Genomic DNA, 17002 nt, shown 5'->3' with positions numbered 1-17002 from the left:
TGCCCAGTCCAAGCCGTAACCCTCTCTAGGTCTCATTTGCATGTTGTCCCATGCTGGAGCACATGAAATTTTCATTCTTATTCTGGACTTATTCGGAAGAATGTTGGACTGGCATCTCAATTTCATTATCAAGCACACTAGGGTTATGTGTAATGAGCCTTGCAGTTCAAAATAATGTTAAAGGTTTTCTAATCCCTGTCCATTGTTTCAGTAGAAATGTAAAATGTTGATGTGACTGTTTGCGGAGAGCAGCTCTCAGTCTTTAGACCCAGACCCTCAGTGGGAAAACTAATTGGTTTATATCTGCTGAGTGGGCAGGGGTGGAGATGTTCAGACCTGTCAAGCCTCTCTCCGGTCTCCTCTCCTCTGCTTATGAATTGCTTTGTGCTCACTTCTTTAGCACCATTTAGTCCCATGCCATAATTTATTGATAAAGCAGATTGCCTTCTACTTCCTTTCACCCATGGATGCTTGTGTCTATTTGAATTTTTTTTGCATTTATAGTGGCCTCTTTATATTTAATGGAGGATTAAATGCTTGCCCGTTCTTTATTGTCTTTTTCTTCATCTCCAATAACAAGCAGACCTTTGATTTAACAGTCACTTACACGTTTGCATTAGTTCCAGGTATTATAATATGCCGGCATTGACTGTTTACATGAATGTTTAGTTCTTCTCTACTATCCACCATCACGTTATTTCTTGCCATGTATTTTCTTTTTGTCTTCTCTTTGAAGCTAATGCATTAAGTTTCTCATCACTGCATGTTTTTTTAATTAGTTTCTTATTATTTTTATATATCTATATATAATTTTTTTTTTTTTTTTTTCATTATTATATTTTATTATTTTATATTTTGGTGTTATATTTCTTTCTTTCATTGCTTGCACGTCTGGGCGGTATTCATTCTCCAAAGGGAAGCCAGCATCATGGGCCTGTCAGGACAGTAGGTAACTTTTCGTAAAATGTACCCTAACAAACTTAGATTATCTATCTATCTATCTATCTATCTATCTATCTATCTATCTATCTATCTATCTATCTATCTATCTATCTATCTATCTATCTATCTATCTATCTATCTATCTATCTATCTATCTGTCTGTCTGTCTGTCTGTCTGTCTGTCTGTCTGTCTGTCTGTCTGTCTGTCTGTCTGTCTGTCTGTCTGTCTGTCTGTCTGTCTGTCTGTCTGTCTGTCTGTCTGTCTGTCTGTCTGTCTGTCTGTCTCTGTCCTGTCTGTCTGTTATCGTACTATCATTATGTCTGTCTGTCTGTCTGTCTGTCTGTGATAGGTGATCTTTGCTGTAATATATGGCTTCAAACAGCCTGTACAAGGCAAAGGTAAAAGCAGAAAAAATATTCCACTGGGCAGGATGGTCTAATAAATGTAATATGCTAATTCATTACGGTTTCATTAGAAAATAATTTCCAATTCAGGGCTCATCAGAGATGGAGGGAGTGAACTTCTGAAGGGGTTTAAAAGCTTGACATAGCCTCTTTCCTCACTCATTACATTCATGTTACTGTACTTTCAAATGTTAACACAAATCTTGTTTATTAAAACAATGCTTGGGAAAAATGTTTTGTAAAAGTTCATTCTTCTGTAACAAGGGCATAAGAAATAGCCTGCTAAGTTGGAACAATCATGCGTCGAAGTATAAATAAAATGTTTAATTAAAACGTGTTTATCTCGCATTCGTCCTTGAAACATGAGACATTGTGTCTTTCATTTTATAATTGTGCAGCATATTTACTGTACATTTGATGATAAGAGTTCCACTAAGGTTTATTAGCATGGGATTCACTTTGGAGTTTGTTTTGTATTAAATGGACAACCAGGCTGCCATATCAATGAAAACTCCCCTGTTAGTGTGAGTTTGAGTTAAATTGAGTTTAGAAAACTTTGAAAATGTCATATGTTGTCTGTAAAGCATAAGCAGCCTGCAATGTCTCTAATCTATAGATACTCCAATCCATACCATTTCTCTGGAGGAATAAAAAGCTTTCCTTGTTTGGCAGCGTGATAAATTGTAGTAGGTTTGTACTTGTGGTATGTTTATATTATTTACCATTATAAAATAATTGATACATCCTGCCAGGACACTTACTATTAATCTAGCATTAATCTAGCAAATGATTGTATGATTTCTGTTTAACTGGGCAGTTTCCTGTAATGAAAAGATGTCCGGGCACAGCATTGAGCAATTGGTGAATGTTTATTTTCTCCTGGAAGTGGAACTCTAATGGTGTCTAATTTTTCCAAGGTCTGTTGTATTGAATGGTCCATGCCATAATGAATGAAGCACACAAAAGGGGAATCAACTATTGGCTGAGACTGAATGTTTCTCATTTAACCTTTTATTTTAAAGCTTGTTGTTGAGCCTGCAATGAACATGAAGGATCAAGTCATTCTGTTGTGCCCCTTTTGCTTTATTAAGACCATTGTCAAGCAAAATATTGACTTGTCTTTGTTTCGATTTCTCATCTAGGTGCAGCCGGAGGACAGAGAGGATTTCTCGGATGCATCCGCTCTCTGAAGATGAACGGGGTAACCCTTGATTTAGAAGAGAGGGCAAAAATCACTCCTGGTGTGAAGCCTGGATGTTCAGGTCACTGCACCAGTTTTGGGATGTATTGCCGTAATGGTGGCAAGTGTGTGGAGAAATACAACGGCTATTCCTGTGACTGCACCACCACTGCTTATGATGGGCCTTTCTGTTCGAAAGGTCAGTATGGATAATAACAAATGAAAACTTTTCTGTGAAGTTTATACACCTTAATCAGAGATATGACACTGAACAACTTGTTTGTTAAACTTCAAAATGGTACATTACAGACTGGAATCACTGAGAGCCACTCTTTGCATTTAAGCTCCGCCTCCCTCATTTGAATTTAGTAATAGCATCGCTGACATGAACAGGACTTTTCTGTAATTTATGCTCTGTGTCAGGACCTCCATCAAACTGCATGCCCTCTGTTTAAAGATGGCGACTCGTTACGAGCTAGAGACTCAGATGGTTGCCCTTAGCTTTCAACATTTGAAATATGCATGAACAACCTTGTAATTGCAAAGTTTTAACTCACATTTCCATTTTACACATATTTACTTGTGCCGTCTAGGGTATTGCAGTCAATATCGAATTCTCTCAGATTCTTTGCCTCTGGGTCAGTGCAATTGCTCCCACAGGCTGCCTTACATCTGTGGCTCAATACAACACTTTCACTCCAGGAAGAGGAATCTCTTCTCTGTGCTGCTTCACTTGAATTCGTAGCCGTGAATGTGATGCCTTTCTTTTCACATCATATGCTATTTGTTGCATTGTTCTGGACATAAATGGTAAGTTCACCCAAACATTACAGTTTTTCTAAGTCGCTTTCTCTCAATTCTTGAATTAGACTTTTTTTTTTCTAAAAAACAATAAGTTCAGATCTCTGAACATTTAGTTTCTTGTTCACATCAGATTAGAATTTCTTATTGATTTAAGCAAATTGTATTTGTTTTGGCACGTGTGCAAAAGAGTTAGTACAATTGTCTACAATTAGCACAGTGACTAAATGCACAAGGCTTGTTGATCAAAACTAATTAGTTGATTCTCAGTGAAGCTGTCAAACTCTTCACAACCTATAAACATTCGTTGTTCAGTGTTCAAAATCTGTCAGACATGTTATATTCTATAAATATTTATGACATGGAATGTTTGTTAAATTGCAACACACGCACACACACACTAAATAACTAATTTCTTCAACAACAACAAAAAAGAACTGTATAAATACAAATGTTGATTTTCTTTTTCTGTACTACATTATTGACTTTTCCCAGTCAATTTATACCTACTGTCTGAATCTGTATTTACAGTAAAAAGCTCAGTGTGATCCACAAGAGCATTCAGCTAGACAAAACTGACATTTTTGTATAGAATAGAAAGCAGTTAGTGTCAACAGAAGAAAAAAAAAACATGAAATTTGTATAAATGGTGGCCAATAACATCTAAATATTTTGACCAGTGTGGCACACGCGATGACAAAAACACTTTTTATTTTAGTAGGATTGGTCAATTTACTGACACAATAACTGTTTTGAAGCATGAATTAAATGTTTTGGGTGAGTAATTACATTTTGCAGACATGCTATAGAGTTCTGATGTTCCAGCAAACAGTTGTGACAATTGAACTTACAGTTAAGAGAATATTAAGCGATTGTGCCAAAGCGATTATGCCAAAGCGATTTAGAAAAACTGTAAAATTGTGTCATCATTTACTCACCCTCATGTTGTTCCAAACCTGTATGATTTTAAATCTTTTACAGAACACAAAAGAAGATTTTTTTTTCTCCATACAGTGATACTCAATATGGGTAAAATGTTGTTTTGAAAAGCCGTGAATATTATTGTATGTTAAAAGAAAAATTGACATCAATATTTCCAACACACCAACATCTCAAAATCCAATCAACAGCCAATGCATATTACCAAGTCGCCACCCTACATTTTTTCTGAAAGATCTGTCACTACTTCTGTTTCATTGCGACTTTAAAGCAGTAGTAGTACAGTAGATAAAGGATCCACTCCAGGGCCTGAAAAGTTATTAGTCCTCAGAACAAATCACAGAACTGTAATTCCGAATATCTGTACCATCCTTACCCTGCATTTCATGCTCCCGCTGTGTCGAGGCTTTTGTCCCAGTGGTATTAAAACATGGTAGTCCTGTCTCTGTTGCCTCTGAACCCCACAGTCCAGCCTGGAAGAAATGCAAAGATTACTCAAGGGCCTTGCAGCAAATAATTAAACCAATCTATAGTCTCTGCACTGATTTCCTTCCTGCTTCCGATACAGCATTTGTACAAAGCTCATTTGTACTTAGCGCTTTGTTCCCGGGGGTAAAACGGCTGAATGAGAGAATGCCATGAATAGCAGATAAACCCGCCTTGCCTCTGTGTACATGAGATATTCGGTGCGGGTGCACATTGTCATGTTCGTTCTCTCTCTCTTTTTACCCTTGTGTGTATTTACTTCATTACCCATGTTGATTTCCCATGATTCTCCCTGTTCCACCCCATATGCAACAAATCCTGCGTTGTTTATACTGTTTCTGTGTAAGACAAATCTACACACACTTGCACACACGTCCTAGCAGTCAGGTTAAACGATCCATGTAAGGACCTTTGTTCTCCCCTCAAGTAAAAAGGTAATAGGAAAGTGTCCTCTTGGTTTTATAGCTGTTGAAGAAGCCCCTCATGAATACAAAACATGTCGGTAATGTCAGTTTCCTTGCCCTTCTACTGCAGATGGCCAACTTAGACATCACTTACATATTCCCAGTGCACATTTATTGAATGACGGCCATGATTTTGCCAGAAGTATGATGTGTTCTAGGTTCAACATCTTTTGTTGGTCCTCAAACAGCATTCCTGTAAAGATTCATAGATTTAACTTGAACTAGGTATCACCAGCAACCTCACAATACAATCCATATTTGATATATGTCACAATCTCCATTGTGCACTTCACTTCACTTTTTCAGGCTATATACATACACTGTATACACATATATACATACATTTATACAGTCGAACCAAAATTTATTCAGAAACCTTCAACATTTTCTCATATTATCGCAGTTTATTCGCTATAGTTCAGAAAATGGTAATACAATTTGAGAAGAACTCAGAGTTAAACTGTGTCAGAACAAATTAATCTTGATAATGTCTGATAACTTTGATAGAAAGGTATGTAATGGATTACAATCAACCAATCAGCTGGTAACATAGCCTAACCTAACTCTCAAATATGGTTGTTTATAAGAATTGTTATAGAACCAACAAGAATGTTCCCTAAATGTCAATATAGTCTGAAGAAACACCTCATTCTTTTCCAGACGTTGGCGGTTTCTTTGAGGCAGGAACACTGGTCAAGTATAATCTGGTACCTGAAGTGGTGGCTGCAGCCTCCAGCCTGGACGAGAAGAGCGTTATCCACAACCTGCCCGTTGAGACCAACTTGACACGTGAAGACCTGACTTTCAGCTTTAGCACCTCTACTTCTCCCAGCCTTCTGGTCTATGTCAGCTCAAAGACCCAGGATTACATGGCCGTGGTGCTCCATCAAAATGGTAAGATGTTGTTTGAGGCATTGCAAAGATGAGATGAAAGGCTAAAATCTCATTGATCCAAAGACCCTTTTTACAGACTGTGACAATACATTTCAACAGTTATTATAATCATAAATCTAGCAAAGTTTTTTATATTTTGGTATTTTTTCATTTATGTACATTTATAAAACTACTTGTTTTTTCTTACCGTGGCATTAAATTACAGAAAGCGTCTCGGTTACGTATACAGTATAACCCTCGTTCCCTGATGGAGGGAACGGAGACATACATTGGACGTCACCGACAAATTGGGGATCACTTCTGGGGCAGGAACTTGCACAAGGAGAGTTACTGCTGCTGTTCCACTAGACCCACTCAGCATTGGATAACGCTAGGAAAGCATGCCCCGAGGAGACGCTGTGGAGACCACATCCTACGCGCAGGGCCATCTGGGCAGTACAACATACGATATGTCTCTAGGTGGCCCCGGCCAACCTAGGTGGGAGGCTACACCGGACAGAGATGGCAGGGCTCAGCAGGGGGCGCAGCACATCGGTGCACTTACGCTACTTTTTTTTTTTTTTTTTTTTTTTTAAGCTTATGCAGATTATGCAGGCATTAACAGTTAATGTTCCGAGAGCCTATCGTGATCTACAGCTGCTCAGGACTAGATATATAGGATAAGTGACATTAAGCATCAGGAGATTACAGTTTTTTAGCTGAGTAGGTGTTTGTTTAGTCTCTTCTTGAAGGCCTGAACATTCTTTGAGGTGATTTCACCTACCACAGCACAGGGGAGGCAGTTCCAAGTTGTTACAGCCAAATGAAATGCTCCTCACCAAGCATTTGGTGTTGGACTTTGGGAGTTTTAGGGCGTGACTTGGTCGTGCTCTCCGAGTGGTTCGGCAAGGGAGATCAGGTGGAGCTGGCAGAGCTTTGAGATCCTCTGGACAGTTTTCAGTGTGCATTTTAAAAAGCACAGTTGTTGCTGCAACAGTTCTACGTTGGCTGAGCTGGCTGATTGCATATTTCCTTTGGGCAGTGTCCTCATCCTCCCCAATGATTTTCAGTGCCTTTTTCTGGATGTTGTCAAGCTGCCCAAGGGTGGTCTGTGATGCGTTCATCCAGGCAAGGCATGAGTACTCCATGGTACTCCTGACTTGTGCCTTATAGACATTGGCCCTACCTTTAACATCAAGCTTGTTGGCCATCCTACGCAGAGCTCCAAGACGCTGTCCAGCACGCTTGCAGATGTTTGACAGATGATTAGCAACTTCTTATCGATACATAGTCCCAGAATATTCAACTGCTCACAAAGGTCAATTCTGGTTGCCCCCCAAAAAAGGCCTGGGCAGGATGGGGCCTGACATCAGATGCTCCACCACATCTGACAGCCATATGGTGGTGGAGGAACTCAACAGGGTTTGCCTAGCTGGGGAACTTACTGGAGCAATAAAGCGGGCAAGGCATGCCTTGGGTATGCTATGCCAAGGTGATGGCATCCACTATCCGCTGAAGACACCCTTTCCCTTCTGCTGGCCTCTGGATGAAGAGCTGTTCTGAGGTCCTGAAGCTTTGCGTTCTGTCCACGTATAAACGCAGAGTGCGGACAGGACAGAGAAAAGCCAGGGCTGGGTCTGCCTCCTCCAAGGGCAACGCTTGCTGGTTCACCATGTGGTCCTGGAAGGGAGTGGTGGGATCCTTGGGTACATATCCAGGCCGAGGTCTCAGGATCATGTGAGAGTTGGCTGGCCCAAACTCTAGGCACGATTCATCAACCGAAAATGCCTGCAGGTCCCCTACCCTCTCAAAAGACCCTCTTCAACTCTGCTGACTGATATGGTTCAAAGGGCACTCTCCGCAGCACCTGATGTACACAACGGACTCGGTCGTGGAGCAGTGTTGTCAGAGGGATTAGGGGCCCACGGAGATTGCCTAACCGTAACCCTGGCTATTCGCCGAAGTAGCTCTATTCTGCTGTCCAACAGTAATAGCTCTAGATCGGGGTATAGGTAAGGGGACTCTGTCTTCCCAAAGGTAGGTGAGTCTCGACCTCAACGCCGAGATAGTCATGTTCCCGCAGTGGGTACATCAACTATCCACAAACACTGCCTCAGCGTGCTGAATGCCCAGACACTTAAAACAACGATTGTGATCGTCAGCTGGTGACAGGGAATGACCGCATCCAGAAACGCACGGGTGGAATTAATGCACAATGCATGGAAATAGATGCAGTGTCACACCCGTGTACTCTTTTTTTGGGGAAAAGCTCTTTAACGTGCTGAAGCACACAGGGAGATAGCCGCGGCAAAAACACAGGGAATAGTGCAGCCTGTGTTTTGCACTCACTGTCATGGAACTTCCCATCAAACCGTCAGAGCTTCTGTGATAACAGCAGTTTTTCTCTCAGTGAGCTCGCGGTCCTCGCTGTTGTGCCTTCACACCAACACGCAAAACTTCTCCTCTTCATTCTCTTTTTCTCTCGCTGTATAATAACAGGAACACTCTTCAGTCGCATACAATCGGCTCCGAAGTGAATGACAAATGTGCGCTGCATCCGCTTCTGTATTTATACCCGCGCTGCAGGGCGGAGTGTGTGATGCAAATCTTGCACACCAATGGCCATTGGCCCATTCTGTATACAGCTGATAGGGCTCCCAGAAGTGATCCCCAATTGGTCGGTGACGTCCGATGTATGTCGAACGCGACCGACTGAAGGGGAACTCGTTCATGCTGCAACGTGAGTTTTTCTAATACGCCTAAAGGAGTGACAGCTAATTTTGTTCTCTTTTCTGACCAATGTAATAAATCTCTCAATATTTTTTTTCCTCTTGTGGAAAGAGGAAACCTCTATTGTGGATTTTTTTTTTTTACCATTGGGGCAGATAGGAATGCTGACATTTTATTTGTTGTAGTTTCTGTTCACCACTATAGAAGTTTAACCAACTCTGACTTCCGCTTCTGAGAACCCCGGAAATGTGAAAAGGGTCCATTGTTCCTCATGTCTGTATATTCAAAATCAAATGTGTTCTTATTAGCTGTTATTGCATAACACTGTTGCTTTCAGTATGAACGGACAAATTGCGAACCTATTGCATTGCAGCTGGTTAGTCTTTGCAGTTCTTGATTAAGTATGAATGCTGACGCAATACATATGTGTCTGTATGGTTGTTCCACAACAGTTCTGAAACTGCGCTGTAATAATAAAAGAGAATTTATTGCAGCAGGCTGAATTGCTTTTTGAAGTGGAAGCGCAACAGTAAAAGCTAATTATATGACAAATGGCAGAGCGCAGGCAATTACATCCCTGTTTGTTTGGCATAAGCACAACACTGTGATCCATTTTTTAGAGTTTAAAAGTAAAACGCATCTGGTGTATAAAAAAAAGACCATTATTCCCTCCAGGGACACAATTTCACATTAAACTCAGTGACTCAGAAGTACCGTTGTTTTGTTTGTAGAGTGCCGTTTTTGTTAAACACCATTCCATAAAACCTAAAGTGGACACACAAGACTGGTCATACTTATTCTTTGAGTTAAGCTGCCTAAGCCCACATTGCATTTTACTCTGTAGCCTCAGAGCAAATTTATCTAGCTGGCATGTGCTGTAACCCAAATTAGGTTCTATTGTTCCTTGCAGCCTGTAGGAGTGTGCAGTGGAGGTGAGTGATGTCAGGAAGTAGAACTGATGCACAACACTCACTGACTCAGGCATTCTGCATCCAGGAAGACTGCAGTGCGGGTTGAGCTCTGGATAAACGTGGTCCTTTGTCTCACCCTGTTTCAGGTACCCTGCAGCTGCGGTACAACTTGGGTGGTCTCCGAGATCCCTTCATCATTGATATTGACCAGAGGAACTTGGCCAATGGGCAGCCCCACACCGTCAACATCTCCCGGGTGGAGAGAGACATAGAAGTACAGGTGGGAAACACATGAGACTGACCACACTCAATATTACAACTAGTATCAATGGTCAAATGTATTAAAATACTGATCCAATAATACAGTAGTTAGCTAGTCACCTCCCTCACTGTCTACTAGGCACCTTCATGCTAACTGAAATGTAACTAATTTGAAACACTCTACTTAGGCAACTCAACTGTACAAATAAATCTACTAAACTTAAAAGTTAAAGGCACAATATGTAAGATTTTTGGATTAAAATATCCAAAAACCACTAGAACGGTTATATATTTTGTCTACTCTTTTGTCTACTTACATTATCCCTTTAATGGTTCCAAAAAAAGGTAAATCCAGAGAAATAAGCAATTTTAACCAGGACACGGACCGTGCCCATGCGTCGCCTATCAATAATATAATACCCACATTACTCTCGGTTTTATTTTGTAGAAAACATGGAAACACCAAAGACACTTTAATAGATTGTGTTTTTTTATTGGACAGGTAAGAAACTGTTTGGATACATTCATCAGAAAACGAATCATTGTTAAATAGCTCAACACAGTTAGTCTTATTGTTTAAAGGGGTCATGAACTGGCTTTTAAAAAATTATACTAAAATTATACTTAAATTTATACTATTGTCTGAGGTCAGCTTATGATGTTTGCGTGGTTTTTACATTCAAAAACTTCATAATGAATAAGTAATAGGCTATTTTCTACCATGGTTTTGATCTCTTGAAACGCTCTGTTTTTATGGGCGTGCCGCATTGAAGACTTGGAAGAAAATGCCCACTGATATGATTGGATAACAGTTTTGCATATTATAATGAGCTTCGGCTCCCCAGTCATTATACGTGAGGAATTGTTTTGATATACCATTGTCGGTGGATATAACCGCGAACCATGCATAACACACACACACAGCGCGCGAAGCAACAACACCTCAGATAAAATAGAATATTCCTGTCTGTGACAGCATGGAAGATATGTTTAGTTAGACACATACACATAATCAGTAGATATCAAACGTAACAATGCAATACTATCACATGTATAAATGTATACTCACATAAGTGTGTTGCATCATTCCTGTCAGATCCAGAAGGTACAGTATATTTTTTTAATGCCATCCTGTCTGCAAATCCAGTCTCTTATTTACAAATAAATCTGGTGAAATGAAGCGAACAAATGAAGCGAACAAAAGTCTTCCCTAATAAGCTAATAACTAACTCTAATAATCACAAAATATATATAGCTTATAAAACTTAAAAAAGTGAAAGTCAATTTTGAATTAGGAACTATATTATAGAACACTATTCTACTTTATTCAATTAATTCAATTACATTTTTATTTTTTGTTATGATAAAATAATGAAATAATGAATATGAATAATATATAGCTTATACTTGCATTAGGTAAAAGTAACAATTACATTTGTGGAATTAAATGTAATTAATAATTTTCACTACAATTATATTTGTTATAATAAAAGGAAAAATATATAGCTTATACAGTACATATATGTAAAGTAAATATCGATTTTGATTTAGGAACTATTGTATTGTAAGTCTATTGTAAATCGCTTTGTATTAAAAGCATCTGCTAAATGCATAAAAATTATGAAACTATACTTCATTAATATTTTTTATTAAATTAACTTAAATTAGTTAGATTTTCATTATAATAGTTATATTTGTTATAATAAAATGAATATATACATATATTTATATCTTATACAGTACATATATAAACTATTGTAATGCAGTGGCTGTGTACCGCAGGACAAAGGAGAATGCAAAGAAACACTTTATTATAAAGGAAAACAAACACGTAGGAGATCACGGAGAAAACACAACCACTCTTCCGTAAATTATACAGGACAAAGAACTAAGGAGAAATATTAATCGTCTCCGTCCCTTCCTCTCAACCAACAATACCACAGTTCTTATTCATGCATTAGTCTCTTCACGTATAGACTATTGCAATGCTCTTCTCACAGGTGTTCCCTCTAAATTGCTACATAAGCTTCAGTTGGTTCCAAATTCTGCAGCACGTGTTCTTTCTAGATCACCTTCTACTGAGCATATTTCTCCAGTTCTTCAGCAATTGCACTGGCTTCCAGTAAAGTATCGAGTTGAATTTAAGATCTAGCTGCTTACTTACAAGGCACTTCATAATGTTTACACTCCTTCACGTGCTCTCAGATCTTCATCTTCAATTTCTCTTGTGGTACCTCGGATTCGACTAACTACCATGGGTGCCAGATCTTTTAGTTATGCTGTCCCCCGCATATGGAACTCCCTTCCCCTTGATATTCGCAATAGCGATTTTTTTTATTGACTTTTAAAACGCGTCTTAAGACGTATCTTTTTATACAGGCTTTTTTATCATATGTTTTATTGAGTCTTGACTGCAACACTACTACACTTCTAGTAGTGTTCGTGGTGTGTTTTGTCTTGTGTAGTGATCTGTATTTTTGCTTGTGAGGTGACCTTGGATGTTATGAAAGGCGCCATTAAATAAAATGCATTATTATTTTTATTATTAACTCAGGGATTACATACGAACAGGGTAAACAGAACAGGTGTGGGGAACTGATTAAAAACCATAGAAACAAACTAGTGGCAGGAAAATGAGAACAAAGGAAACAGGAACTAGAATAAAACCAAAACAAAGCATACATGTTACAATTGTAAGTCTATTATAAATGACTTGGATTTAAAGTGTCTGCTAAATGCATACAATTATTCAACTATATTGTATCAATACTTTTTTGTATTAAATTAAATAATTAAAAATACAGTTATATAGTTGTAATTCAAGAGTCGAGTCTTATTTGAATCAAAATTAAGTATTTTTAAGATTAAGGAATGATACCTAAAATGGTTGCCTAGAAAGGTAGCTTTTTTTGTTTCAGAACAGAACTGACAGGTCAAATATGCAGATATGTGCGTGAATGTGCGCCGAGTCTGTTACCCAGGATGCACTGCATCAGTCTCACAGGCCCAACTGCAGTACAGAAGCAGGATAATTGAAAGCCTGTATTGATCCCTGAACTGAGACTCAGGATACACTGTAGATTTTATTATGTCCTAAATGGCGAGACACGCAGCATCTCGTGTGGTCGATAAGCAGGGTATTCAGCGAGATGAAGTGATAAAGGAGTGATCAAGATCACAGGAAGCATGTGCTCTAACACCCCAGATCAGGAAGTGTGGTGATATCAAGTTGAATCTGTGGACAGGTGATGAAAACTAACTACAGAAGGAGCAGGGCCTTTCAAATATGTCAAAGGCATGACTGTACCTGGATGTAGTTTTAAGTTATGTGTCGCTTGCAACAGCCTGCACGTCCCAGCATAAATGCTCCAGATAAATGATTATTAACACGTCCATGTTCACAAACCACTGTTCATTTTAACAGAAAAGCAAGCATAGTGTATGCGTGATTTAGCTTGGCAGCCAATACAAATAATAAATAACAATTGTCTAATGCAGCAAAATCCTGTGTTTGGGCCTGGCCTGGTCCCAGAATCAAATCACAGAGGTTGCTTCTGAAATTAGTGAGGGTATTTCTCGTCCTATGATCATCACTGTGTCAGTCAATTTCAAGAGTGAATCCCTCATTTATATGTAGATGGGCCTATTAAACCGTGTATGTGGCCGCTTGTCAAGCATTGAAAACAAAAGTTTTATTCAAATTCTAAATATATTATATTAATTATTATCCTATCGCCTAGACAGCGCACAAAGAGCAATCCCTTTATAATCTCTAAAAAGCTGTCACTCATTCAATGATCTCACAAAAGTTCCGTTATATTAATCATTGAAGCTGACTACACAATGAATCTCTTATTTACATAATGTCTACACTTTGTTAGATAGGTTTGTGAGCGTGCAGAACTCAGCACTTGACAAAAACCAGAGCGGTGAGTGGATTCTAACTTAAACACCTGTGATTGGCCATTTGGTTCAAGAAATCAACAAACATGTCTATAATTGGCTACACTGCTCACAGAAGTTTAAACATGTAATCATTTGACGCTCTACAGAGTGCAAATACGCACTGGATCATTCGCCAACTATTTTTCGCTCATAATATGCTATTATTATTATTATTATTATTATTATTATTAAGAAAACATCCTAAACCAGCAGTTATGGGCATCTTTTCCCTTTAAAAGCAATCAGAAGCAGCAGCAGGCAGTGGTTTGAGTGAGAAAATTACATGCTAGTATCAAGTCGATCTCCTTTGGTCTGGAGGGGGGGTCACAGGGATGTCCATTGGGATGCCGGACATGAGCGGGACCTTCTTCCTCCTCACCATCACTGCAAGAACACGTGCCAGGAGAATAATATTGAATGACTTAGGTGCAAAGATCATGTCAGATATACTGTGACCTTGTCAGCAAAATTGTGGGCTTTGTTGTCTTGTTGCTTTTGTGTCTCTCTCTAGTCAGTCTGTGTCTTTGGCTCCTGCTCAGTTCCAGGCTCCTAAATCAAATAATCAAATTCCCGCTGTCTGGATGGATGAGGCACAGCACAGATAAGCCCGTGGACATGAGACTTAAAGAAGGGCTGTAGCTCTCTTAAATTTTGCCTTATTTCTTGCGACACAGCTCTGCCAAGCCTGAGATCCTGCAGACCAGAGCTAGAAATCTGGCATTGGGTGAAATATATAGAGTGAGAAAGAGAAAACCATAACCCTTTTACCCTGTCTTTATGGCCCCTGGGATCCCTGCTGACATTGCAGCAAATAGAAACCCAGAGCCATCCTTCACACAATGACCTATGTGTGTGAGGGGTTTAGGTGTGTGTGTTTGACACTAGGGGCATCTCTCCTTTACTTTCTTGTGTGTATACCTGTGTGTTGAATGTCCTTTAGCACTGCTCATGCACACACACACACACTGCATGGCAATCAAGCAGGTACTCCTAAGGTAGATCACGTAGAAGTGTAAATTAAAGGCAGAGTGCCTACAGATATCTGTGTGTGTGTGTGTATGTATATATATATATATATATATATATATATATATATATATATATATATATATATATATATATATATATATATATATATATATATATATACACACACAGATCTGTAGGCGTAGGTGAGTTTAATGAGTCTGATGAGTTCTTTTTAATTAGCCCAGCGGGTGTGTAAGGCTTGTTAAATTAGTTGTTGTTTTTTTCTTTTCAAAATAACATCCTTTTGTTTTGTTTTTGGATTTGACAAATAGCATGAACTTTGACATTTGATACATGTCTTGTTGTCCACTATGCTTTTTCAACAATAACAATGTTTATTGTTTTCAAAATGTTGTTAAAATGTGTGTGTGTATATATACTATATATACACTCACCTAAAGGATTATTAGGAACACCATACTAATACTGTGTTTGACCCCCTTTCGCCTTCAGAACTGCCTTAATTCTATGTGGCATTGATTCAACAAGGTGCTGAAAGCATTCTTTAGAAATGTTGGCCCATATTGATAGGATAGCATCTTGCAGTTGATGGAGATTTGTGGGATGCACATCCAGGGCACGAAGCTCCCGTTCCACCACATCCCAAAGATGCTCTATTGGGTTGAGATCTGGTGACTGTGGGGGCCATTTTAGTTCAGTGAACTCATTGTCATGTTCAAGAAACCAATTTGAAATGATTCGAGCTTTGTGACATGGTCCATTATCCTGCATGAAGTAGCCATCAGAGGATGGGTACATGGTGGTCATAAAGGGATAGACATGGTCAGAAACAATGCTCAGGTAGGCCGTGGCATTTAAACGATGCCCAATTGGCACTAAGGGGCCTAAAGTGTGCCAAGAAAACATCCCCCACACCATTACACCACCACTACCAGCCTGCACAGTGGTAACAAGGCATGATGGATCCATGTTCTCATTCTGTTTACGCCAAATTCTGACTCTACCATCTGAATGTCTCAACAGAAATCGAGACTCATCTGACCAGGCAACATTTTTCCAGTCTTCAACTGTCCAATTTTGGTGAGCTCATGCAAATTGTAGCCTCTTTTTCCTATTTGTTGTGGAGATGAGTGGTACCCGGTGGGGTCTTCTGCTGTTGTAGCCCATCCGCCTCAAGGTTGTGCGTGTTGTGGCTTCACAAATGCTTTGCTGCATACCTCTGTTGTAACGAGTGGTTATTTCAGTCAAAGTTGCTCTTCTATCAGCTTGAATCAGTCGGCCCATTCTCCTCTGACCTCTAGCATCAACAAGGCATTTTCGCCCACAGGACTGCCGCACACTGGATGTTTTTCCCTTTTCACACCATTCTTTGTAAACCCTAGTTCAGGAGATTGTCTTGACCAGGACCACACCCCTAAATGCATTGAAGCAACTGCCATGTGATTGGTTGATTAGATAATTGCATTAATGAGAAATTGAACAGGTGTTCCTAATAATCCTTTAGGTGAGTGTATATATGATGTATATTTGAATACACACACACATACATGTATATATTTGCATGTATATACAGTAAATATATTTATAATTTATATTATATATAAATATAAAACCTTTTTATTAAATATATACATGCAAGTGTGTGTATTTATATATACACATAATAATTATACACAGTACACACATATATTATGTAAACAAACAGTTATTTTGGATGCGATTTATCACGATTAATCGATTTGTCAGCAGTAATATATAATATAAAAATTAAGATACCTCTTAAAATTGAGAAATCAATGTTAAATTGTATCTTAATTTATTCCAGAGCTGTATATATATACACCGATCAGGCATAACATTATGACCACTGACAGGTGAAGTGAATAACACATATTATCTCTTCATCACGGCACATTGTTATTAGTCAGCAAGTGAATTTTTTGTCCTCAAAGTTTATGTGTTAGAAGCAGGAAAAATGAGCAAGTGTAAGGATTTGAGCGAGTTTGACAAGGGCCAAATTGTGATGGCCTCTTTTAGCTTTTTATACAGCTCTGGAAAAAATTAAGAGACCACTT

The 17002-nt window shown here is 38.9% G+C and overlaps 1 protein-coding gene across 1 annotated transcript in view; it reads left to right on the top strand.

Annotated features, from left to right (window-relative positions):
- Positions 1-17002, top strand: part of cntnap2a (contactin associated protein 2a) — a 573759-nt gene that overhangs the window by 522097 nt on the left and 34660 nt on the right. The window contains exons 18-20 of the mRNA XM_079806533.1: positions 2490-2726; positions 5878-6111; positions 9878-10011. Of these exons, the coding sequence (XP_079662659.1) occupies positions 2490-2726; positions 5878-6111; positions 9878-10011 (605 nt within the window). The remainder of the gene's footprint in view (positions 1-2489; positions 2727-5877; positions 6112-9877; positions 10012-17002) is intronic.

The sequence above is a fragment of the Gobio gobio genome (assembly GCF_949357685.1).
Source record: "Gobio gobio genome assembly, chromosome: 23".
Classification (NCBI taxonomy): domain Eukaryota; kingdom Metazoa; phylum Chordata; class Actinopteri; order Cypriniformes; family Gobionidae; genus Gobio; species Gobio gobio.
This window is presented reverse-complemented; position numbering and strand designations above follow the sequence as displayed.